We start from the raw sequence: 27,745 nt of genomic DNA on the forward strand, positions 1-27,745 counted from the left end.
TGGTAGGTAGTACTTGTTCCATCTTTACCAAGAATGAAGATTGGTAACGCCTCACAAGTCAGGCTCAGGGATTTAAAGGATCTTGATAGACTTGTAAGGTTGGGAAAACTAGATCAAGATACTGTTTTATAGATGGCACCTTGATCCACAAAAAATGTCTCTTATGTATCCTGACCTACAGCCTAAATGTTGGAGATGTGGTTGTTTGGATGCCACTTACTCTCATATTTGGTGGTTGTGTAAAAATATAAAAGCTTTTTGGATTAAGATATGGTGGAATATTCAGAGAATTTTTAGAAAGAGGGTAAAATTTACTCCACAATTATTTTTGTTAGGTATAGTTACTGATTGTGATGCAAAGGAGGTTATATTGATGTTGAATTTGATTACAGCCGCAAGGCTGTTAGTAGGGCAATACTGGAAGAAGGAATCTTTGCCTACTTTGCAGGAATGGTTTTTTAAAGTATCTTACTTGGCGGAAATGGCAAAGATTTCGGCTTTCTTAAAAGAACAATCGCAAGAGAAATTTTTTGCTGTTTGATAAATGGATAAAGTTTATACAATTTAAATTGGATATAAAAAAATATTATTTAGCTTTTTTATAACTTTTATTTTTATATATATATATATATATCTTATTGTTAATTTTTATTATAATCTTATTGTTAATTTTTTTATAATCTGTTTAACTTAAATTAAGCCTATATTCTGCTCTGGGAAGCTCTGGGGGGGAGGGAGTGGGTGGTTTGGGAAGGGTTGGGGGAGGGTTGTTTTGTTTTGTTTTTTTTTCTTGTTGTTATTGTTCGTATTGTTGTTTTTTGTTTTTTGTAAAAAATTTTAAAAAATTTTCAATTAAAAAAAAAAAAAGATACAAGAGGCAATATACCTGGGTTGGGAGTAGTACTAGTGAGAAGGATCTTGGCATTCTGGTAGATTGCAAATTAAGCTTGGGCCAACAGTGTGGTGCAGTTGAAAAAAGAACCAGTGCAATCTTGGACTGTATTAACAGAGATATGGTGTCAAGATCATGGGAAGTGATTGTTCTGCTCTATGCTGTACTTGTTAGACCACACATGGAATGGTGTCCAGTTTTGGGGTAACAAAACAAAAAAAGGCGGAAGAATTGGAGAGTGTGGGAAGAAGAGTAAGGAAGATGGCAATGGGCTTGGAGACTAAAATATTATACATAATTATTACAGAATGATTAAAAGAGCTGGTACACTTAATCTAAAGAAGAAAAAGCTAAATGGGGACATGGCATTTTTCAATACCTGAAGGGCCATTATAGGTAAGTGGATGTGTATTGTTCTCTATAACATCTGAGGAAAGGACAAGAATCAATAGGTAGAAGTTTTACACAAAGAGATCTGTAACTCAATATTAGAAGAGATTTCCTGGCTATGGGATCTTTTAATCAATTAAGCTAATAAATGTGAATTATTTAGCCTGTGAGGTTACTGAAGGTTTTTAAGCAAACATTACACAGCTATTTGTCTAGGATGCTAGAAGATGTATAAGATTGTCCCTTCCAAGCCTAAGTTTCTATATGTTGACTGCTGAAATAAAATCCTTCAGATCCAGGAATAATTGCTTGTATGGACCCAAGCCTGCATTGAGTGGTGTGCAGATTTGGAACAGACTTGTCTAAAAGGAATTAGAGAGCCAGTTTGATTTAGTAGTAAAGGCAGCAGGCTACAAACCAGGAGATTATAATCTTTAGTCCTGCAGTAGGCAGTTAGTTGGATGATTTTGGCTTGTCAGGACCTTGGAAAAGGCAATGGCAAACCACTTCTAAAAACCTGCATAGACTTGTCCACGGCAGACTTGAAGGCATGTAGCCATTCACTCAAAACAGGAAATAAGGAATAAATTTGATTCTTAGGATGGGCAAGATAGTTCACTGCCTGCCATTAGAATTTGGAAAGAAGAAAACTTGAAAAGGCCGTTCTATTTTAAGAGGGAATGAGGGAACTTCTGGCAGGGGATTCTAAACTAAAAGACATGTTTTTCCTGTTACGAATATGTACCTCACATACGTGAATGAATGAAAGGCATACTGTTAATTCTGAAAAGAATTTTATTTGAAATGCTTGTTTTTCATGGGTATGGTGGATTTTTAAAGTTTATTTATTTATTTATTTATTGCAGTATACTGCTTTATTTATAAACATTAAACAATGATGTCACTTGAACATGGATTATTAGGCAGATTATAATTTCAATAAACAAACAGCAAATGTGGAAAGTAGAAGATCTTACATTCAGTTCCTTGAAATTTTAAAAGGTGTCTCTGCGAAACCAGGTATGTTATCTCCTATTGTCAATTGACTAGCCTTCTTCAACCAGATCACTCCTGGTTGGACCTCCTATCTGAAGACTTGTCCGTCAACTGAAAAGACAACAAGGGCACTCCTTTGGGCAAGTCAGAGAGCTTGTGGACTACGAGAGGTAACACACAAACCAAGTAATAAAGAGGTTTGCTCCCCTCACTAAGAAACCCGAGCGAGTGTTAAATATGTACTATCACATACTGCAGATTTAACAAGAAAACTTCTAGGTTCATGCACATTTTTATTGAGTAGTAATATAAAATGCTTTTTTTTTCATTGTTACAAGTGCATGCTTTGATTGCCAACATTTCATAAGTCAAATTACAAAGGCAAGGCTGTAGGCTGTAGTGAATTACTTGGGCACTTATACAATTGATAAAAAATATCAGTGGACTGTTTTGTTGGTTTTTCCTCCTTTAAGACTGAACCAGTTGTAACCCGTAACTGATATATAAAGGGAAAAAAAGTGAAAAAAAAAATCACACATTTTGTGGCACATGACAGAACGTAACAAAATGACTAACTCATCATGACGTTAACAGTTCTCATGCATTTAGTTTCACGTGTAACTACAAACTTAGTTTAAATTTCACAAGGTTTGCTAAACATGCTAACCATCTATATGTGCACTGACAAGCTTATATTAAAAACTTTTAAGAATACTCTCCCCCTTAGATTTTTTCAAAGCTTTTTTGATTACAAAATTTCAAAGGCATTAGCATTTTCTTTTTTAGAGAATATAAAGTACGCCAGTATACATACATTTCCAGTATAAGTCAGACCACTAAGCGCATTACAGTCCCATACAGGCCTATACAGCCAATTTTTTTTCTTAAAAAACATGCATAGGCAGATTTTTTACAGAATATAGATGCTTTCACTGCACTTAATATGGTGTCTTGTTCACTATACTTAAAAATGCACCACTCATAAATATTTAAATTCAGCAAGCCACAACCAAGACTTGATTTACCAAAAAAAAGTAAAGAAAAAAAAGAAAATAATCCTAAATATAAACTGAAACTAGGAAAACAAAAAAAGGATATCGTTATTCCAGTTTTTTTTCCTTAAAAACATAAATGAAAAAGATTTCTCACTGCCAAATTAATTAAGGTAAATGTTATAATTAAAGAAGGGTATTCAAGCACACTAAAGAAACCTGAGGTAAGCATAATGTATACAAAATTAAATTGTCTTTTTTGGCATTTTTAACAAATTTGCAACATTCTTTTTTTCTTTTATATATTTTTTAAAGATTGCCTAATTATTTTTTTGTTTTGTTTTAGATAGCCGTTGTCTGACAAGAGTAGCAAAACATTATCAATAAATAGTCTCCTTATTTAGTTTGTACATCACTCTGTTAAAAATGGTTTGGATGTTGTCCATGTATAGTGCTGCAACTGTAAACGTACAATAGTTAGTAAGAAATCAGACAAAGTTGTCATGTCCAGTAACATAATAATAAAAGGCCTTTCAGTTAACATATCTAGAGGTTTCCAATGCAATAGGAAAACATGTTCATTCCCCTAACTTTGCAATATAGACCAGCATTAGCTTTCATTTATTTCTCTACAAGCATTTTAAAGGCATGTCCAAGGAGGTGTTACACCTCCACCCCCACCCCACCCAATAAAGTTTACTATCTCTTCTTAGATGATATTGTAAACTGAATCCAACATCTGGCCCCAGAGCAGGTAAGCTACTGTCAGAGGCAAGAAAATCCAACTGCTGTTGAGCAGCAGTCCCACGGTGCCCTGCTCAAAAACAAAAAAAATATCCCTGCAAGTCAGAAAGGGTCACTGAATATTGCTGCTGTTACTGCCATTGCTGTCGGTGCCGTTCGTCTCTGACGAGATTCCCTTGTTGATGGAATTCAGGTTGGCATCAGAAGGCATGGCATCCCTGCGCGGGGGCATCCTCTCATTGATCCGGTCCAGCCCTTTTGCTTCTTCAAAGCTTGTGATCTTATGCTGTGGTGAGAATCCTTTGATAGCTGAAGAGAAAAAGGGAGTGGGGAAGAAAAGAACAACAAAACGAGAAAGAAAGTCAGTAGGGACAAAGGGTTGGCTTTTTATCAGCTTACTGATCAATGAGTGAGAAATTCCTTCAAAGTGAAGAAAAAAAATGACAACTGCAATTAAAGCTTCTGAGTGTAACTGGAAACGGCTAAAAGGTGAACAGCCAATGTCTCTTGAATGATTAATATGCTCCCAACAAAATCCAGTTCTGGCATTTTGTTCTATAGTTTAGGCTAAATGGACAAGTAGACTTCAGAGAGAGAGGGAGAGGGAGAGGGAGAGAGAGGGGGGGGACAACTAAAATGGATTTTCTTAAAATCTGGAAACCAATTCTCATGAAAGTTTTCTTTGGGGATGGCGGAAATTGATGATCACAATTATTTCCTGTAGGAAATTTCATTTCCTTCCATAATGGTAGCTGGAATTATTGCAAAAAATCTATTTTGTCCTAACATTGAGGAGATTAACTCAGTTTGATACCAACAATAAACTGTGAATGTGAACGGAGGACCAATTTGAAACGAGGATTTTAAGAATACTTTGCAATGAGGTGATAGCAGTTCTGTTTTTTTTAAAAAAATGTGGATTGCCCTTAATAATTTCATTTATGATAGAATTTAGGCTGATTTCATATATTATTTTATTTCTTTGAAATAAAGGGATAAAATTTAGCAGTTTTGCAATTTCTTGCAACTTTCAAAAGCTCTAAAAGAAAAATTAAGATTTCAAAAGTGTAGCTTATCCAAGGACTCTTCCAATCATTTTATATCACATTCCTAGATTAGCAAGCTTGCTATATTGCTCTCTATGAAAAGTCCAGAGGGAAAATATAATAAATCATATTTTCAATCACTGTTAAGATAAAGGGTCCAAACTACAAATAGCATCCATTCTTTTGCTCTTCTTGCAGGAATTATTCACACCTACTAATTGCTATATTAGAGCGAAGATTAAAAAAAAAGGTTTTTTTTTTAAAAAATCGGGGTTTATTAAATAACTAAAGATCCTGATTAATCTAGAAGAACGCCTTATCTTTTATTCCCATTAATGTTATTACTGAAGCCACATTTAACTGTTGTTCGAACAGAATTTCTTTTTTAAAAAAATGAAAAGAAAGGGGTTGCTGAGTTGGAGGCATGCTATGTAACAGCTGAGTTTCTTTATTGTGGTATCCTGACTGCCCCATTGTTAAGGAACCTGTGTTGTATCCAAAAGATTCATTACTGAAGGAAAACTTTTTACTGTATTGTACAGAAGACTTTCAGTGTCTTCAGCGTAGCAGAACTGATTGTGTTATTCAATACAATAAACTTCTGTCAATCCCAGACAATTATAAAATAATCTCAACTGTGGTTATTTAATGTGCCATGGACTCTGAATATAATTCTTTTAGCATATTTGGTGTTCTTAACTTTGAAAGTATAAGAACATGAGTGAAGGTAACTGAATCTAAAAATCAATGAACTTTCCCTTTACCACCGGCATTGAATTTCCCATTGCTCTTATTAGGTACTGCATACATTTTGGTCCCTTCAAAGGCTCCATGCAAACCGCTTTTCTTAATATGGGGAGAATTTGGGGCAACAATCTGTTAATATCGCTTAATTTTTCAATTGCTACTATTCTCCATGCTTCTTTTTATTTTAATAAAATTCAAATCAAATGCTTTATATTAGATTTCAAAAATATTTGGTTATGCTTATGTCTGCTCAGGGTTTTTTTTACATGCACAGAGAGTCCAGCTAATCCAAACAAAAACACAGGGGAAAATTATTTGATGAATGTGAGCAAAAGTAAGAGTGTAAAGAGATTTTGTTGGTATGTTGACTATCTAATCATATCTATTTTCCAATAGAGGGAAAGCAAATTATTTTCTGAATTTTGATTTGACTTGCAATTTTGCTGTCCCTGGTATTATTAAACTTGGGTAAAATTTTGTAGAACATCTCTCATGCTGACGTTTTGCCCACCATGGGGATGGAAATGAGAACTGCAGAAAGATCTGGAAGACTGACACCCCACCTCACCCCAAATTATATGATGATTACTTTTATTCGTTGCCAGATGGAATACTACACCATCTGAAATGGCATTCAGTTTGTGAAAATTCCAACAAATTGCTGATGGATTGGATTTAAAGAATTAAGAGTGAAAACAAAGTTATTAATAGTTTACTTCTAGAAAATCTTGTCCAAGGGTTTTTTAATAATTAGGTCATTATACTTTTACTTGAACAAGAATTTGCAAGCAAAAAATATATATAACTGAATTTGATTCTAGTTCTCTCAGGGAAGACTTCAGTATGAAGTATAAACTGCAAAATATTTTTTGTGTATGGAACATTGTTTCAGCAAAGTACTGGATATTAATCCAATACATTTGAAGTTTGCGCACTGGCTTCTTTCAGACAGTCTTTTGTGGAAATTGCCAAAGGGCTAAAAATATCCTTTTTTTTCTGGCATTTTCTTTTCCCACATATCACTCAAGTTTAAAATCTCACCTATTCCCCACCAAATTTCAGATATGTTTCAGAGCTAAGAGATGGGTGAATGGTGACTGTTTGAGAACATTCCCTTTACATATTCACCACACTGCTGCCAGACCCATTCAGTTATGAATCAGGTGTGAGAAGTAAAAGTGGTCTACTTCTGTGGAGCATGTTAAGCTATTGGAGGGGTCCTGTGGCCTAGTGAGGCCACCCGTGAAGCTATTCTTATAATCACATTCTCTATTTGATTTCCCAAAGGAGAAAACCATTATAAAATAGTGATGAAGTAAAACTTCCATTACAGTACAAGGTAATAATAAATACAAGTTTAACCTGAACAAGATATATTTCCGGAATGGGAAGCATACTGTAAATTAATCTTTATGTCAAGAAGACATATTTATACATCATAGTGTTGAAGAATGTGTTCTGCTGCTGGTCAGACAATGATTATTAGCAGTTTACATTGAGAGTAATGCTAGAAACACAACACAGTCACACAAATCACAGGAAAAAAAAAAACAGCCAAACTGTCAACAAGAATGCACACTGCAGAGTAGATTTTGCCAACAGGAATAGAGAATTCCAATGTAAATAGCAGCTGACTCACTGCTATTTAGAAAGCAGTTGTATTTTCTCTTACTTATTTCTATGATTCTTTTTCCACCTCTGTAACAAAAACTTTCTTAAAAGCAAAAATAGATAAGAGAAGCCAAAATGGTAGAATTACATCTTGCCAGAAAGCTAATACTTTTTTTTTCCTTAAGAAAAACTCACATTTTTTATGTGGGCAAGAACAAAATACAACTGAATATATTTGTTTTGTTTTGTTTTAAAGGGGAACTTTAGAGTCTTCTCATCTTGCAAAACAATTTGAAATATTAATTTTCTCATTGCACAGAAAATATTTCATCATAAAAATTGGAGACCTCTTAACTGTATAACTAACAAAATTCCATAGTTGTTGAAATGAAAGATACGCTTAAGAGAGGCAGCTTAACATTTTGCATTCAAACTGCTCTGACAGTAATTCATTTGTGTCCGAAATCCTGTAAAATAATGCTGATGTTAAGGGTGAAATTACAGGAAGTTCCCAAGGCTTGAAAAAAATACTGTCTTACCATCCTCTCATTGTTTTAATGATTTTTTTTTTCTTCCCCCAAAGGGTATTTTAAAATGTGTTGAATTGCAGAGAAGACCCATTGACTTTTCTATGGACTTCAATACAGGGGAAATTTCTTTCAATTTTAGTTATGTACTCTCCATTTTCAGAGATAGCTAAAGAGAACACGAGGAATAGATTGGTCCCACTGCTTGTTTGCCAAATAGCTTTAATTGGATTGCAAGCTTTCTTATCCTTGTGTGACATTGATTCAGCATTTGAAGCTTCATGGACACATATCAGAACATTTTTGCAACTCTAAGAAACAACATCAACAACAAAAGAAACACTTTCCCCTTTAAAGCAAGTAAACTTAGGTTAATACTGAGCCACAATTGTTAGCTCAACACCCACACACTCTATACAAGCTACAGCAAAAATGAATACACCCAGCAGAGCCCTTATCTGTTGTAACCACAACAGAAAGGGATCTGGCCAATTTACCTTCATCAGCCTCAATAGCCTCAACAGTAGCTGAAGAGAAGAAAGGGGTAGCAAAATGAATGAGAAAAATGAGCAGAGGATTTAACTCTTAGAACAAGTCAGTGAATAGCAAAGGAGCTAGTACACTTAAAAGTTACTGTAAGTGCTGGATTTTGACACAAAAGACAACACAAAATGCCACGTACAAAAACAAACACAGGTATTGTAACTGGCAGGCAATAGATTTCTTGTTTATTTTGCAGGGGATGAAGAAACATGTGATCTGGTGTTTGGAAATGACCACAGTGGTTAAATAGAATATAAATTGGAAGTTCCAATGATTAAGTCATTTAGGACAAGAACAGCTGCCATATTTAATGGGGCAAGTTAAACAGAGGAGCGCCATATAGGAAACACAAACTTTAAGCAGGCAGAAGAAATCACCACCATTGCTGAAACAGCATTTTCTCTCAATTCTACTACCTGGTAACCTTGAAGATGCCTTGGACTTCATCTCTCCTAATTCTCAGTAAATTGGGAATTGTTGGGAGTTGAATTCCAATGCATAAGGCTGTGGAAGTTTGGTCTTAATAGCAATTTTTGAAGGAATATGGTATTTGTGAACTTTGGTGAGCATCTTTTCCTCCATTTTCTGTTCATCCTACATGCGTGTGTCTGCATACACACATATATACACACACACCAGTGTCCAACATTTTGTTTAATGCATTTCTTATTATTTTTTGAATGCACGGATATATTTTGAGGTAATCCATAAATGGCTGAAATTCTAACAAATGTTAGAATTCTATGTTCTGTGTGTATGTATATGTAAATTTTTGAATGGAACTAAAATACTGGAAAACAGGCTGCTTCATAGTCGTTTGTAGTATAACACAGATTTAAATTTTGCCTTTTAAAACTGGGCTTAAGAATATACAAGCAGAAATTAAAAATACTTTCCTTGGGCAGCCAGATGGATCTCACTTATTATCAGCCTGTGTCTGACCAAATCAGAATATTATACTTTTGCAAATGAAATATTTAATATGGACATCTGTGATATCTCATTAAATGCCATATTGTATCAAGGGTATGTTCCCCCATAGAATCTAGAGCCCTTTGTTGTGGAAAATAAGAGAATTAAGTAATAAAAATAAATATGCATAATCAACATGAAAGAGGAAATAAAAGAACAAAGATGAGCAACAAGATCTAAATTGCATGGAAATGTTGAAAATAATGACTACTAAGAATGAGCACATTTCACAGAATATATTGCCCATATTTTCTGTTAATTGCTCTTAACAGAAATTATGTGAATTTCAGTATATTTGATGAATGGTACAAGATACTAACTAATGGGTATAGTAATGTTCTGCTAGATTTAATACTGCAGTATTTGCCAGTGCATAGTTTAATGAGACCTTTGAATGATGTGACAGGAGGAAATTTTACTTCTTTAACTAGGACTGCAGTGCTTTTGGTACACCAAATTATCTGAAAGTCAAATATCCTCTAGACACTACAAATTGCATCAGTGTATCAAAAATACTCTGTCATACTGCAGCATTTACAAAGCAGAATATTACAATATATGTAACACACAAGCCACCAAAAAGAGAGTTTACCACAGAATACCTGAATCTTCTAGATAAGAGAAAAAGAGACAAAAAGGGGAAAAGTACAGGGAAGAAACTCCAAGAAGAAATGGGAAAGTTAGAGGCTGAGACTGAGTTATTAGAAAGGCGAATGTCCATGTCTCATGGTTACTAAAAGTTGCATCATAATTACAGTAGGACACTAATGGGTGCATGAAATATATGTTAAAAACAAATAACAAAATAACAGTTATATACATTAATGAATTTGATTGTGGCTCCTTACTTCAAGAAGTTTATCCTACTAGCTATACTCCATAACATAATTCATACAAAATATGTTTTGATACAATCACTGGGTAATAATGCTTTCCTGCTGCATTCAAATAAAAATCACGCTCAATTAATGAATGCTTCCTCAAGTTCATTTATGACTTCCCCATCTGTGAATTAGAGATTAACTACTAGGTTTGCCCATTAGATTTGCACCTATGAAGGAAACCTGGATTCCAATTCAAATGTGCAGATTTCCTTGAACAAAAAGAATAATAAAGACACACTTTTTTGGAGAGGGGAAGCAACACTGGAGGGGGTTTCTGCATTTTGCTGTGCAAGGGAAAAAGGATAATATGTTCCTAAAAAATACTCAAGATTTGTATTCTGTACTGACCTATTCTTCTAAAAAATATCAGCATCCCTGAAACTGTATTCCCTAATCTGCTCCTTGTGTTTATGAAACCACAATGGGTTCAGCCATCATGCTAAACATGGGGCTAAAAGAAACACCAGCCTATTGGGATGCTGTTAAATGAATCTAGATGCTGTGCTCACTACACCAGTCATATAGACTTGGCTTTAGTGTTGCTGCAGGAAAGGAACAAAGCAACAGTGGAACATCACAAGCCTAAGTGGAATACTAGTGTTCCATGGTTGGCCATGCCCACACACCTATTTTACCTTTCCCACAATACAGTGCTCATCACATAAGCACTGCAAATACTGTCTGATGGGAAGTTAATATTATAGCTAGGCCAGCCAGACAAGCTAATAGCGCTAGAGGTTACTGTCAGCCTGCTACCAGATATCAGGTGTGTCAGGGATTCAAGTGTGTGCTTGTTTACATTACGGAAGATTTTTCAGAATTATGCACATTATTAACAATACTACACAGGAATATTCATGCAGAGGGAATATCTCTGCATTTATAAATTGGGGACTCAGATACATTTTGCAACCCTGCCTATCTTCCTTGTGATTTCTTAAATGGATGCAGATCTACATTCTTAGTGCTCATACCAATACGGGGTAGACTAGGGAAAGAGTTTGGTTTGATCTGAACATTTTATCTTTATGTTTAATCCCCAGGCATTTAGGTGTACTAAAAGGAAGCAGAACTTTAGGAAGCTAACACAGATATGAATTAGACATACTTCCCCCCCCCCCGATTGTTGTGCTTCTTCTACAGAAGATTCCTTCCCGGAAATTAAGAAATAATCTATTTTTCTTCTAAATAATATCAAGTGGGATAAATATGGTTTGAAAATTAGATTTGTTCTGTGTGTATGTGTGTGTGTGTCAAACCCAATTTTGTGAACTACGTTCCAGATCTGTGGTCTTTCCCTCATTTTTTTTTTTTTGAAAATACTGTATTGTTATAATGCAGCGGTTCTCAACCTGTGGGTCGCGATCCCATTTGGGGTCGAACGACCATTTTACAGGGGTCACCAAACAATGCGATCCGCCATTTTGTTCCCTCAGGGGGCGGCAGCGCGCATGCGCGCCGCGCATGGGGGCAGCACCACGCAAGCGCGCTGCACATGGGGGCGGCACCACGCAAGTGCGCCGCGCATGGGGGGGCACCACGCAAGTGTGCCGTGCCGCAGATGCGCGCCGTGTCCTTATGACCGGGGTCGCCGTATAAAAAGGTTGAGAACCACTGTTATAATGGAAAGAGGATGAAAAATTTAGGTCTATCACAGTATACATGTGCAAAAGCACTTACCGCTTTGTAGAGTTTGTTTTCCTCCAGACAGCACCCCGCTGGGCAGCATTCCTGTTGGGGTCAACCCTTTCAGTGTCAGCACACTCTCACTCTCTTCCCTGATAGGAACAGAATGAGACTGTCAGCTGTGGCTAACAACAGATACAATCAGAGGAAACTGGTTGTAAAGCTGGGCACCTTCTAACACTTTAGGATGCTGTTCCAATTGAAGAACACTTCTCTTTTTACACCTTTTTTATTGTGGCAAGCTGCTTTGGACACCAGTCTTTGAGTAAAAAAAGTAGGACCACATATATTAAGCAGAACAAAATTCCCAGTAATACAGGCCTAGGAGTTATGACATATTGTACATCCCTTTATTTTCTAAGTAATTATAAATCTCAAGTCCATTTGGGTGGGTAGAGGATTTCATCTGGAAATGAGGAAAGTTTAGATAGTAAAAGCATTTTTTTAAAAAGAAAAAAAGGTAATAACACATGATTATTAACCACATCATTATACTGGTTAATGTTCATATAACATTTTTTTTTCTGCCATTCAATTGTGACTGATTTTCAGAGACTGCTTGGACAAATTTCTTCTTGGCAAGGATTTTCAGAAGTGGCTTACCATTGCTAGAGCTGAGAAAAAATGACCCAGGTGGTTTCATGCCTAAAGTGGGACTAGAAATCACGGTCTCCTGGTTCATAGCCTAATGTCTTAACCTCTACACCACGCTGGTTCTATATAAATGATATACCACCATTTCTTCTGCTGAAGGCTTCAGGAATAATCTTTTGGGGTTAACATTCTGAGGACTGCTGAAGCAAGTCAAAGATAGTGTCAGAGCCAAAAGGACGAAAGGGGAAACCACTCTTTTCTTATATTTCCAACTCTCTTTTCTCTCTTTAACCTAGGTTCCAGGAAAAGGATTGCTATGCTTACTAGCTACCAGTGATCTATTCTGCACTGTTTAGAGCTCTTCCAATTAAGGTAAAAGCTATAAGAAATTAGAGCAAGGCCATACACAGCCACAGAAGTGCAGACCCTCACATACATGGGTTGAATGTTCACTCAGCTCAACTGATCACAACATCGGCAATATTTCAACAAGGCACTACTTAATTATGCAGCACAGCTTTTGACCACCCAAATCCCAGAGGAAGAAGTGATCTGCATCAGAATTGTCTCTAAACAAAAAGAAATGTGTGCGCATACGGAGGGGCTGTGTGAAATATTTGCTTTTGTTTTTGGCTTTAGACAGCAAAATGTCTTTGACTAACTTCTGCAGTTTAATCATCTAGATTGTTCTAAAGCTTGCAATATATAAAAATTCTGAGATGGTAGCCCTCAGCTTACAATCACAATGGAGCCCAAACTTTCTGTTATTGAGACAGTTGTTGAGTTTTGCCCCATTTTGCTACAGTTGTTAAGTGAATCATGGTGGTTGTTAAATTAGGAACACAGTTGTTAATTGAATCTGGCTTCCCCATTGACTTTGCTTGTCAGAAAGTCTCCAAAGTTGATCACATGATCCCAGGACACTGCAACTGTTTTAGATGTGAGCCAGTTGGCAAGTGTATGAATTTGGATCAAATGACCATGAGGATGCTGCAATGATAGTAAGTGTGAAAAACAGTCATAAGTCATTTTTTCAGTGCTACTGTAACTATAAATAGTCACTAAATGAATGGTTGTAAATCGAGGATTACCTGCATATCTATTTAGAACAGTAGTGCCGCGACCCCCAACTGGTCATAAGTCGAGGACTATTCAACTGGTGCAGCACCATTTGCAGAATGGGACTTTTGGCGAGCTCAGCAGGGCAGAGACAGCCTGGACAATTCCTATTGGCTTTTGAAAGCCAATAGAATTAGACTCTATTCAAGAGAGTCTATTCTATTGGCTTTCAAAAGCCAATAGAATAAAAGGGAATAGCACAACTAAGGAAAAGGGGGAAAAAATGGTGGACTGCGTTGTTTGGTGACCCCCGTGAAATGGTCATTCGACCCCTTATGGGGTCCCGACCCACAGGTTGAGAACCACTGATTTAGAAATTTTTATGATCTATCTGTACTGTGAACAAACATTCAACTGAGAAAAGGCAATTCCCTTTTTTAATGAAGTTGATTGGGTAAAACCCTGAGGAAATGTCTTTTCCTGTTTTAGAATTGTGGTGGAAATGTGGTTAGAAGGCAGTATTTTAGGCTGATGCTTCCACCAACCCGGAGTTTGATCCAGAGCAGCTCAAGTTTGACTCAGACTTTCATCCTTTACCTGAGGTCAGTAAAATGAGAACTAGATTGTTGGGGCAATATGCAGACTCTGTAAACTGCTTTGAAGCAGTATATAAGTCTAAGTGCTATTGCTACTGTTATTTTTCTGAGGAACATTTCTCTGAAGGAATGAAGAATAATTTCTGACTCTAAAATACATAGGAGCCATACCTCAGTACAGAGAACACTCGAGCCATTTTCCCTATTGCCCGGATCTTATTCCGTATAACTTCTTTTCGAGCTGCAGCTGTGGCTCCTATAAGTATAAAAAAAGAAAGAAAGAAAAATAATGTAAAAATTTTTTTAGAATAATACCTGAATTTCAAGAACTATAAAAGATACATTTCATCTTCCACAGTCTCCCAAAATCTTCCCATAATCCTATCATTTTATTTGTTGATGTACATAAATTACCTGCAGCTATATACTTTCTCTGTTTATTAAAACCTGGATTTTTATTCTTTTACAAGACACAAATGCAATGGTTCTATAAAATAAACTGTCACTTTTACATTTTAATTTAGAACTACAAGTTAGAATATTTTTTAAAAAGAGTTATCTTTTTATTTAGGTTTTATGCAGTTAAATTATATATCAAATTATACTTTAACATGTATAGTTCTACTGGTTTTCAGAATGCTTTTCCCTGCTTTTTGAAATCCCTGCTCTTTTCTTTATCAGTCTTTATTTTAATAAAAATGTATACTGAACTGCCACTGAGAAAGTAAAAAAAGAAAAAAAAAGAAAGCTTCTCTGGGAATGCTTGCATATCAACCATAAATAGTTTGAAAAATGTTTTCTACATCTAACTGGGAAGAAGCATAGAACTAGCTACTTTGCACATTACATGAATGTGTAATGTGTAAGGCAGCTAGCTTACATTTTTAAGAAGAGATTGGACAACCATTTATATGAAATTGTATAGGGTTTCCTGCTTGAGTAGGGAATTAGATTAGAAGACCTCCAAGGTCCCTTCCAACTTTGTATTTCTGTTATATATTCAAAGAATTAACACTGGAAGCGAAGTTGTACCAGTTCTTGATCAAATGACTCTGTCCTCCCTGAATTTTTATCAAAAGCGCTCAGAAAAATGTTGATTTTTGACTTGTGCCTTGGACCAATATAGTTCTCAATCACCTGATAATATATACATAACAAATCATTACAGAGCACTAGTTCAAGATCAATTTTAATGACTGAAAGAAAAGCATCAAAATGTTTGACTTTTGACCTTGATCTTTATGGCAAATGATGCATGTGAAAAATGAGAAATTACATTGATAAGGTTCAGTCAAGCTACCTGTTCCTGATTAATTTTAAACAAGATTGCATTTAGAGATGAAAAAAAACCCCTATGTATCATAAAATAGTCTGTAATCTTTAAAATAAATGTTTGCAACAAGGCTTATTACTGAAAGAAAAAGGAAGTTTTAGAAAAGAAAATCAAGCCGTAGAAAACAAAAGGAATTTCACATTTAGTTAGCTCACATTTAGTATTTAGTTTCAGAAAAGAACATTATCTGAATTGATGGTGTTTGGTTACTTTGGAATATAAAATATCTTTAAGGCCTTTGCAAATATTGAAGGACATATTACTGCTTATCTCTCTATCAGAATAAATAGATTTTGTTAATATCTAACAGCAAAATAATGCTTTAAAATATAAAATAGAGGGAATATCCTTTTTGTTTATGCCCAACGTACATTTATACAAGTAACAAGGTAACAGAAAACAACTTAAGAATGGATAGGTGATTATCACTGATTTGTGGCATGCTCTGCAGTTATGTCAAATAACCAGTAGCATTAAGGGGATGGGAGGGGTCACAAGTAAGGAGCACTGCAATATCACAGAAGATGCCCCCACATTTTTATATTATTGTAGTGTTGCATTTATAGCTGAAAGGCATAATTCTGCCTAGAGTTGCGGTAAGCTGGGTAGCCTATAAATTTCATATATTAAATTACATAAATTTACATAAGATTAGGAAATAGCCTGATCTGAGCGCTCTCTCTTTCTCTCTCTCTCTCTCTCTCTCTCTCTGTGTGTGTGTATCCCCAAAGATGCTGCAGCAAGTACCTTCAGAATAGTGCTCAAATTAGGCAGTTTCCTAATTTTATGTAGGTGTTTAGGCAACTATGCTGATTTGGATATCATCACATCATTATCTTTTTTTTTATCATGCCAATGGGGATCATTATACAAGGAGAAGAAATGGCAGGGTTGCTTTAGGTACAAAGCTCTTTTTTACCCAACACAGAAATATAGTTCTTAAAAGTAGAGAAGTTATATGTGAAAAAAATCCTGAAATAATGGAAATGGGTAGAGAAAAACCAAAAGGTTACTGTACAAAGATAATGACACAGTTACATCAACATAAGGATTTATGTCAGGAATTAAAGAAAGAAGGAAGGAGCTGGATTCAGATGAGGAAATTTTACTTGAAAACTAGAACTGTACTTGAAGAACTGGAGAAGTAAGGTATAAAAGAATTCCTAGACTGATGTTAAAAAGTTTCTGAACTAGAATGTGCTATGATATTTATCCCACTCCTTTCTTGAGTTCCTTTTAAAAGATTTATTTGTTTCTCAATAGAAGAAATAGTATTTTATAAGCAAAATGGATTGCAGGATTTTTACCTGGAAATATGAAATGGTATTCCCTTTTTAATTAACTCTTTATAGAAATAAAAATAAGATACAATAGTTTACTTTCTTAAAAACATAATTGTGTAAATCACAGATAAAGCAAAATGTGCTATTTTTATAGCCAATTTCAGTTTTTAAAGCCACAGTTAGACATATTAAGATTCAAGAAACTTTTTTATTCAAGAAAAAAAATAGAAAAATTTGTAAATTTCTATGAATGTCAAAAGTGTAAGAAGACAGGTTCACAAAGAATTCACAAGTCATAGAGAAAATAGGTGGATCCAATTAATTGTATTCAAGTAGAAAATATTTATCTTTTTAAATGACAACATGAAAAAATAAATTATAGTAACTAAATAAAACATTAGGCTTAATGTTAGATAAGAAATAATGCTGTGATTCACTTTCATTAAAATAATGAATAAAATAGTAACTTTTTCAGTGAATATTATATATTGAGATAATAAAGTAGGGATGTAATAGAAATAAATCACTAGTATCTTTCAAATAAAATGTTATCCACTATAATGTATAGTAATTAAGTGGACATGCATGTAATTCATGGAGTCAATCAACAGCCATCTTGAAATATTTCCAGCTCAAAAATTGTATACAAAATGCATACATTTGAGCATATGAGAGAGAGAGAGAGAGAGAGAGAGAGAGAGAGAGAGAGAGAGAGAGAGAGAGAGAGAGAGAGAGAGAGAATATACTTGAGAAAGATAAGTAAAAGATGCATGTACAGTATTAAGGAAAGATGCTAATACATGCGAAGTGCATACATCGAAGAAATTATGTACCACAAAAACTCTGGGTTTATTTATTTTGTGCAGAAAATGTGATGAAACTGACTAGTTCCTGAATTCAAGCTGATTTGACCAGAATTTAAATTGATCTGCATATCCTTAAAATATAGTATTTTTAAATTCTTAATATTATCCTTTAGAGGAAATTAAAAAAATTCTTAGGGCAAATCAAAGTTATACAATGAACTAGATATACCCAGGATTTATAATTGTAGTAATAAACTGCTGAACAATTGTATATGTAAATAGTTAACAAAATCTCAGATTCACTGGAAAAAATTATCTGCTTTAAAATGCAGCTTTATTTAAAAAATTAAGTGATATCGTACAAAACAAAAATACCTTAGATGGTATTTTTGGAAGTGGAAAAAATTATCATCACATCAGATTATAATCCACATCAGAAATAAATCCATACATCTGTAGTCCTCCTGAATCAAGACTTAAAAATATGGTTCAAAATTCTTGATATACCTCTAAAATGTATATTGTAAAAAAATATATGCTTTCTCTTAATCTCTTGCAGTGAAACACTTACCTTCTGCTCTTTAGAAATTTGATATGGACAATAAATTTATCAAATAAATTAGAGTAGGTACAAAATATATACACAAGGAGACAAATCTAGACATGAAAAGGGAGATCAGAATTTGAAAATGTTTATAGAGGGCCTATTTAGGAACATCATAATTAAACACACATTTAGTAATTTCTTTAGCATAAAAATAAGAACAAATGAAGAGTCAGAGAGAAAGAAATCTATATGAAACTCATATATTATTTATGAAAAAACCAGTGAAAACCTTTGGAGATTTTGACTAGTATCTAGACTTAAGTTTGGAAAAAGTTGGTTTTAAGTTAAATCAAGTAACTGATGTTGCTTTATTAATACAGAGGGGTTTTTTTTTCAGGGAAAATGGCTTTGTATTCTTTGATCTGACAGAAAAAAACAGCTTTATTTTTTTCCCCAGCTACATTTTATTATTTTTGAATATTTTTATGTATTCATTACTAGTAACTGAAAAAATATCTTTCACAATGGGGAAAAAAATGGAATTGTAGCCAAAGTTGTTAGTCATTAAATTCAATGTGAATAGATAGAATCCCTGTAAAAAAAATATTTTGATGCATCTAAAATGCTCTTTAATGATACACAAATGTAACTAGGCTATTATCAAATGCTATCTTACTGAACAACTGTGTAATGAATGTGATAAATTCAATAATAAAGTTAGGATAGATTTATCTTTGTTCATATGGTTGCATACAGTAATAAAAATCTGAGAATAAAGTATACCATTATGTGTTTTGGGTTACGATGTTGGTTGAAACAGTATAAATAGTATTAGAACAAAGAATACAAAGAATAAAAATAAATTGAGACGGGTTTGAGACGGTGGATCTGCGTGCACGATGGCGGCTACTTTGTAGCCGTCCTCCTGGGTAAGTGTTTGAATCGCTATGAACAGTGGCCATTAGCTGTTCAGCGGTTCAAAATCCCCCTCCCAGGCAAAGGGGGGGGGAAGAGGGTTGTCTGAATAGTGGTAGAGCCACTCTCATGCACCCCCAAGGCTTTTTTTGGAGGGTGAGAGGAGTGCTCCCACGGAGTTCAGACTGTCTCCGCTTCCCAGCTGCTTTTGTCCCTAGGGACAAAACAAGCCGCTGCAACCACCTCCGCGATTAAAGTGATCTGGTGAGTTTTTTTTAGAGGCGGACAGAGCTGAGTGGAGGATTTAGCTTTTGCTTTCTTTGATTTTATTTGGATTTTAAGTTTAAAGATTTACTTTTACTTTTATATTCCCTCTTTTTATTTTTTTTCTTTTGTTGAAAGGGAAAGTAAAATGGCGATCGGCAAGCCTTTCGGGTTTTTTTGGGGGGGGGGAAGGTAGAATGGCGATCGGCAGGCTTTTTGGTGTTTTTTTATCCTTTTCCTTTTTTTTTAATGATTGGAACGGAATGTGGATTTGATTTTGATGTTGGGTTTGGATTTTAGAACCATTATTATTTTTGTTTAACTTCTTTGTTTTGCTTTTTGTACTTTAAAAAAAAATGGAATGGATTTTTTCTATTTAATTATTTTTTTCTTCTTCCCTTTTCTTTTTTTAACTCCTTTCTTTTTATTATAATGATCTCCTTTTGAAGGATTTTTTGATTTTTTGGAGTTAATCTCTCTTTTTCTTTTGTTTAATTTTTGTAATTTTTAAGAAGGAGTAAAGATTTTTCTAAGATGGCTCCAAAGCGTTCAGTATCTTTTTGTTATAATGATCTCCTTTTGAAGGATTTTTTGAATTTTTTTGGACTTAATCTCTCTTTTTCTTTTGCTTAATTTTTGTAATTTTTAAGAAGGAGTAAAGATTTTTTTTAAGATGGCTCCAAAGCGTCCAGTAATTCCTACAGCTCCTAAGGTGGTTTCTTCTTCGGTGTTATCATCAGTGCAACAACCTAAATCAATAGCTTCACCCTCTTCCTTGGTACAGCCAATAATTGTGAAGGATTTGCAAGATATGATGGGAAATGTTATATCTCAAATTAGGGCAGAAATGAAAGAGATTTTAGAGGAAAATAATAAGATTTTGAGGCAAGAGATAGTTTTGGCTCTAAAAGGAGTTGCCTCTGTTCTTGAAAAGCTGAACTCTTGTGTAGAAGAGGTAGAAGAAAAAGTGGAATTGATGGAGGGAAAATTTGAAAGCATGGAAAAAGAAATGGAAAATGAGATTCTTATGCTTCAATATAGACAAATGGAATATGCCTTAAGAATCAGAGGTTTGGGAGAGTCTGTGCAAGGAGATCTGAGAGAGATGGTTGCAAAGGACTTTGCTGTGATTTTGAATAAAGAAAAAGAGGAAATACTTAGTGAAATTGAAAAATTATTTAGAGTTAACTCTGTGGTGGCAGTGCAAAAGAATTTGCCAAGAGATGTGGTAATTTACTTTGGGAAAAGATCCCTGCGCAACGAAATTATACAAGCTTTTTATAAGAAGAGATTTCAAATTGCTTCACAAGATGTTATAATTCTAAAGGAGATCCCATCTAAAATTTTAAGAAGAAGAAAGGAGTTTGCTTTTTTAGCAGATGAACTTAAAAAGAGACGAATCTTGTTCAGATGGGATGTTCCGATTGGAATGGTGGTGAACTACCTGGGGATATGTTATAGACTTAATACTGTTTCTCAAGCAAAAGACTTTTATACTTCGGTCCTGGGGGTATGTTCATCGCCATCTATTAAGTTTAAAGTTTTGGAAGAAAAGAAGGTAGAATTGCAGTCTGAAGAGCCTATACTTATGAAAATTGGGAAACCTCAGTTTGAGGGGCCTCAACAAGTTGAGATGGAGGAGCAGAGGATAACCTGTGCAACATATAACTGTAAAGAAAAGGAGCAACAGAAGAAGGTTAAGGAAGCCTCACAACTATTGGTTTCTGAATCTGCAGGAGAAGTAGGATTTATAAATTTTTTGGAGCAACCTTTAAGGGTAGAACTGCAGTCTGAAGAGCCTATATTAATGAAAAATGGGAAATCTCAGTTCGAGGGGCCTCAACAAGTCGAGATGAAGGAGCAGAGGACAACTCGTGCAACATACAATCGTAAAGAAAAAGAGCAACAGAAGAAGGAGTTTAAGGAAGCCTCACAAGTATTGGCTCCTGAGTCTGTGGGAGAAGCAGGATTTATAAACTTTTTGGAGCTACCTTTAAGGGCAGATTTCAAAGCACTTCTTTCGAGATTTATGGATAAGAGAGACTAACAAGGATGGAGATCGAATGAAAATTCTAGATAAGAAGTTTAAGTTTAAGTACTTAGTTTAAGTATTCAAAAGAGTACTGAGTCTGTGGGAGAAGCAAGATTTATAAACTTTTTGGAGTTAGCTTTAAGGGCAGTTTTCAAAGCACTTCTTTTGAGGTTTATGGACAAGAGAGACTGATAAGGAATGTGTTTATTGTGGATGGAATTTGTTATTGGTAAAGATTTAAATGTGTATAAGGGAATTTTAATGGTTTATGGACAAGAGAGACTGATAAGGAATGTGTTTATTGTGGATGGAATTTGTTATTGGTAAAGATTTAAATGTGTATAAGGGAATTTTAATGTTTTAAGTAATGTTCAAATTTGTGTTTTGGAGGGAGTTTATAAAGAATGATGGATAATAATATAAGTATGATATGAAAATGTTCAGAGTATATTATAATGTGTTTAATGATTGGGTTTATTATTATTATTATTATTATTATTATTATTATTATTATTATTATTATTATTATTATAAGAGAAGATAACTTGTTTAATTAAATGTACCTAGATTTGTTTAGGATTTATATGTCTTTTAAGTTTTTTTTTATAGGAGAGAAGATTATGGAGATTGAATGAAAATCTTAGATAAGAAGTTTAAGTTTAAGTATTTAGTTTAAGTATTCAAAGAGTATTTAGTTTTAATGGTATAATGAAGGTTTATATGTTTATTTTTGTGTTCTAGGATAAAGAAAGAGGGAGAGATTAGATTTTATATTGTAGGTATAGATATTCAAAGAAAGTAATGTTTAAATTTGTGTTTTGGGGGGAGTTTATACAGAATGATGGATAATAATATAAGTATGATACTAGAAAATGTTTAGAGTATATTATAATGTGTTTAATGATTGCAATTATTATTTTTAGAGAAGATAATCTATTTAATTTAATGTATTTAGATTTGTTTAGGATTTATATGTGTTTTAAGTTTTTCTTTTCTTTTTCTGAAAAATTTTAATTAAGCCTGTACTCAGCTCTGGGAGGGTTTGGGAGGTTTGGGGAGGTGGGGGATGGTGGGGGGGTTTGGGGAGGGGATTTGTTTTGTAAAATTTAAAAAACTTTCAATAAAAAAAAGAAAAAAAAAGAAATCAAACCAGTATATTCCAGCTACAATGGAAATAAAACATTTGTTTGCTAAATTGCTCAGAAACATGGATTATTTGCAATTATTTTCAAAATTCAAATTGACACTTTTTAGTTACCTTTACAAATGAATTGGTGAAATAAAGATGTTTACCAATCCATATTAATCAAAGGAATGATTAATAGGAATGTGATGTAATATTTATAAGGCTGTACAAAAATAATAAATGTAAACCAATGTTTTAAAGACATATATATATTTGGAAGAAGCTAAAACTGATTTTCAGGGTAGATTTGGAAAAATGAATCATAAATACAGCAAAATAATTTAGGCAATTTTTTTTTAGTCAGAGAAAAGGGAAATAGGGAAAATATTACACAGGAAATAACTAGAAGATGCAGTTAGAAGAAAATTATAGATATCTCTGAAATATGTATTATAGGAAAGAAAGGAAAGAAAGAATAAAAAGAGTATTATATGAAGGGAAAAAAGGAGGCCTGCTAGAATCTAATTTAGTCTGAACATTTGAAATTGAAAATAACATTCACTTTTACATCACAATGACCGATAAAAGTTATCTGAAATATTTCATCTCAATACATTTCATTGTTTTGTTTTTGTTTTTTTTAAAAAACTCTACTTTCAATAACACCCAAGAACTACTTCAGTTTCTTAGCAATTTCTTGACAATAATAAAATCTCACTATGTAGTCGTTCTGCCACTACCACCTCTCCATGCAGTTTGGAATAGGAATTGATAAATGCTTTAAAAATTTGGACTAGGTTCAGATAACACTGTAAACCGGATCTCATATTTCAGTACTTCTTATATTGTGGACAGACTAGAAAAGAAACTTAAGATGGAGAAGACAAGAATTGGACATGGTTTTCTAAAGTGGATGGGACTGTAAGGAAAAGCAATTATTTGGGGTGGCATACATATAATAACTTTTATATTAGGGATATGCGGAAGTCTGAATTTGTGGGGCAAATGGTGATTCTTACATTAAGTGGACAAATACATCACTCCTAAAATCAGGCCACTGTCGTCTCAGCATCACCTTTCCTGATCTGGATCTCTGTCCAGCCCCAATTTATAAATATCATAAGAGAGGAAGAATTAATGCTTAAAGACTGATTTCCTGAGAAATTTATTTTATTATTTATTTATAAAATTTACTGGCTACCCATCTTACCATATGGTAACTCTGGACAGCTTACAATCATAAAAAATGTATCTATACGTATACAGTTAAAACATAAATAATTTAAAGTAACATTAAAACCTAAAGACACATGAGGAGAGTGAGGACGGAGTGGGGGAGAGGTGGTATCTGTTGTTACTCAACCAACCACTTCCACTGTTCTCCCACTGGCAGAGCCACATCTTTAGGCCCTTATGAAAGGATAGGAGGGTTGGGGCCAACCTCACATCAGGAGGCAAGATGTTCCAGAGAGAAGGAGAAACAGCAGAGAAGGCCAGAATAATTGGGCTGGCATGCCTTCTCTGTTGCCACAAGTGTTACACGCCAATCCCAGTGGGGTGAGACTGTCCCTCAAGTAACCTAAACCCATGTCTGGAAGGGCTTTAAAGATGGATGGAATTCTTCTCCTCTATTGGTAATTTCCTGAGAGTCTTGACAATCCAGTTGGGTTTCACAGCTTATGTAGGACTTACAGGAAAGTAGAATATTTAAAATGTATATCTACTCTTTCTATTAGGGACTATTTGCAGAGATGGGAGAATGGGAAGTGTTCAGCCAGTTTTCTTTTCCTAGCTTCCTCTTCTCCAGAAAAAAAAGTAAGCATATGAATATGTTGACCACTCTGCCAAGGGAACTGTACTATAAACACTTCTGAGTGACAGCATTCTACTGAAAGCTCTTCTTCATTGTGGAGGGGACCCATGGACAGTCTAAGAACTGGATGAAATTAAATAAATAGTGATAGGAATGGGTGGGTTTTGGTTTGATCCATGTGTCAGAATAACTTCATTCTAGGAAAAGTTCTAAATTTGGCCAATGACAAACAGATGTTAAATTTTGGATCCTGACACCAAAATGGCTCCAGAAGATCTATATTGTACTGCTTAATGAAAAGCTAGATTTCTATGCTAAGGAAATGCTGTAGCCAGTGTAAATTTCAAAAAGGCAAAGTTGCCTTTATCATAGCATTGCTTAAAATATTGCAAGTGTATAAAATGCATTACGGAATATAACAAAGCAGAACTCAGTACTTCAAGAATTCAATTGGCTTATTAAAGCAATTGGCAAATTTGTGTGCCCACTAAAGTTTTACACTCAGTGATATATACTGAGCTGGTTTGTCAATGTATTAATTGCTATTAAAAAGAGTTTATTAACATCAAAGCAATTGTAAGGCTTTTAGATGGAGAGTTCTTCCAAAATAATTCAGAAAATTCAGAAAAATACCATGCAGTTAAAAATATTTATTAAAGTAGCGGTTCCCCTGGAAACTAGTTTGAAATATCTTGGTGCAACCAAATTTTAGATCTCTTTAATTTTTCATGACCTTAACCAAGTTTCCACACCATTCATGGTGAAGCTTGATAGTATCATGGCACATGTAAAGACATTTTCATTTCTTAATGACATAACTTAGTATGATTAGCTGCAACCCAGTCAGTAATTGTAATTTTGAGCAAATCGTGCACAAAGTGGATAGTGGAAGATGACTTAATCAAGGAAGGTGACATCCAACTGGTTAAGAAAGGTACTATTTGGGGGATTATTTGTATTAAAGCTGTAGGTTATAAAGATTCAGCAGCCTCCATGCGGCATATTTTCTTTGAAATGCATTTTCACACACACACACACACACACACACACACACAAAACCCGTTTTTAATTTGAATAAGACAAATTTGTTTTTAGGATGCAAATATACCACAATCTACTTGATCTATACAATATTAGTCAACAGTGATCTACGTCTGCCTAGTAGAGAACTGAGCAACCTATTCTTCTCTAGTTGTTGTGTAACAAAAATTCTCATCAATTATTGACAATATGGGATGCTGTTTTGTTATTGTTTTACAATGTCTGAAGGGCTACAGGGTCCCCATATCTATTTCTAAGTAGTCATTTGATTATTATGAGTTTAGAAAAGTGCATATAAGAATACAATTTTGAGAATTTGGCAGGAAGATATGAGGTTGAAAGCTTCTGAGAATTAGCACTAGGAAAAGTTATACAACAGCAAATTAAATATAAGCCTTTCTTGACCATTTAATAATACCTTTCTTCTGTGCATAAATAGGATCTTCTTATGAAATTCCAGAGTAGGGGGAAAAAGAAAACAGATCAGTGAAGATAAGAGATTTTTAAAAAAGAAAGGAGAACGAAGAAGAGTGTAATACAAGACAACATCAATGGGAAAGCAATACTTAAGTAATTCTGAAAAATAGAAAAGAAACAAATTAGACAGGGAACACTAAAAAGGAATAGAAAAAAGAATTATGAGAAGAAAAACACACTTCAGCACAGCTTTGTTAGTAAACTTTGCAATAAATTAAAATGCAGGAAGATAACCATAAGGCTGGTCCACTACTGGCCATGCTGCTTGGTCATGCAATGATTCATTTAGGGGATCAAGTATGACATGTCAACTACAAGGGTTCGTAGATATTGGGAAATATGTATACAAGAGTATTTCTGCCATGTATATCTCCCAGAGTCATTTATTATATAATGTTGGACCAAGAGCGGAGAGCATAGATTCATTCATTCATTCACATCTGCATCAAGCCATGGCCTAACACCAATCCCTGTCTCTAACCCTGATTATTCTCATAACATGATAGCTAAAGAGGGAGAAAGAGCAGAAAGAGTCATGGAAAAAGAAACATGAACCAGTCTAACACCCCTTAAATGAAAGACAGGAAATAAACACACTTAATAATAAGATTCAAATCCAAACTCATTCATTTGGAATTAAGCAAATCATCTTCAAGGCAACCTATTCTCAAATAAATATCCTTGAGAATCAGAGTCTAAAAACAATAAAAAATATTACAGCACCTTAGAGACCTCTTTGTGTATTCCTTCAATCTATTTAATTAATTACTGAAGTAAAATCAAGTTTTTTTTTCTTCTAACAATGGACTTCATAATATTTTTTCTAGGAGACCTATTCAGCAGCTAGATCCATAATGATTTTCATTTTTGTGCTGAAGGACAGTGATTCTTTGGTTATTGAATAAAGTGGCCATCAAACACTTTCTGACATCTGCCTATTCAGAAAGATTATGAAAATGAGCTGCAACATGTAGAATCCTGATCAAGTAATTCATTGCCATCTAAACAACTATAAAATCATAGGCATCCTGCTCTGGGCAGACATTTCAGGTTATGGCTTTTATCTATAAAGTAAACTTAAGTAAACAAATTGAAATTCTTTGATAACCATTCCTGCATACTGGGTAAAGGCTCAAGGAAGGAGATTTGGTTCAAGTATTTACTCAGCCAAAAAGTTCCTTGGATCTTTTCAGATAGTAATTACTTCTCAGGGTTGTTATGAGGATAAAATAGTAGAGATGAATACCATGTAAGCCTCCCTAAAATCCCTGGAGAAAAAGCAAGATAAATATATAGCACTGTTACGGCAGTAGCTTTGAATTATAACTCTTCTTCAGCATTGTTCTACACCTAACCTAGTTAGGCTCTGTAACAATAGCATTTAGCATAGCATATTCAACTCTGAACTTATACTTCAGAGTGCAACATCATACCTATGTTTATTTTTATGGTTGCATTCTGGTTTCCTGCTCCCCTTTGGTTTCTCTTTAATTAGTTTCTTTCCTTTCTATTTCAAACCTCCCCCCCCCACTAAAGATCAAATGAATGCTAAAAATGGTACTTTGGTACAGATTATGATACTTTGAGATCCAATTCATGACCCAGCTTTGGCTCCTGATTATTAATGCTGTAAGTTATAAAAACAATATTTATGTGTTCTATATATATTAGATCATTGTCCATAGCCCCTTTTCTCTGTTCCTTTATCTTTGTCACAGATAAAGTATAAGAAGAACAAAATCTGTTTGCAACTTTCAATTTACATTTCCCAATTTACATTTTTTCCTAATTTAACTTCTCTTGTACTAGATAATCAATGACTATTTTAT

General features: G+C 34.3%; 1 protein-coding gene across 5 annotated transcripts in view; it reads right to left on the minus strand.

Moving 5' to 3' along the window:
- Window positions 1–2,551: 2,551 nt before the first annotated feature.
- PPP3CA (protein phosphatase 3 catalytic subunit alpha) overlaps window positions 2,552–27,745 on the minus strand; it is an 80,694-nt gene continuing 55,500 nt past the window's right edge. The window contains exons 9-13 of one of the 5 annotated variants that reach the window (XM_039361328.1): window positions 25,858–25,881; window positions 14,451–14,535; window positions 12,025–12,122; window positions 8,443–8,472; window positions 2,552–4,323 (exon numbers count right to left, since the gene is read on the minus strand). In XM_039361328.1, the coding sequence (XP_039217262.1) occupies window positions 4,127–4,323; window positions 8,443–8,472; window positions 12,025–12,122; window positions 14,451–14,535; window positions 25,858–25,881 (434 nt within the window). In that variant the 3' untranslated portion in view covers window positions 2,552–4,126. Of the gene's footprint in view, window positions 4,324–8,442; window positions 8,473–12,024; window positions 12,123–14,450; window positions 14,536–25,857; window positions 25,885–27,745 lie in introns of all 5 variants that reach the window. The other 4 variants (XM_039361327.1, XM_039361329.1, XM_039361330.1 and 1 more) reach the window with 4 other exon arrangements.

Source organism: Crotalus tigris, unplaced genomic scaffold (genome assembly GCF_016545835.1).
Source record: "Crotalus tigris isolate CLP2741 ecotype Arizona unplaced genomic scaffold, ASM1654583v1 scf7180000019245.846064, whole genome shotgun sequence".
Lineage (NCBI taxonomy): Eukaryota > Metazoa > Chordata > Lepidosauria > Squamata > Viperidae > Crotalus > Crotalus tigris.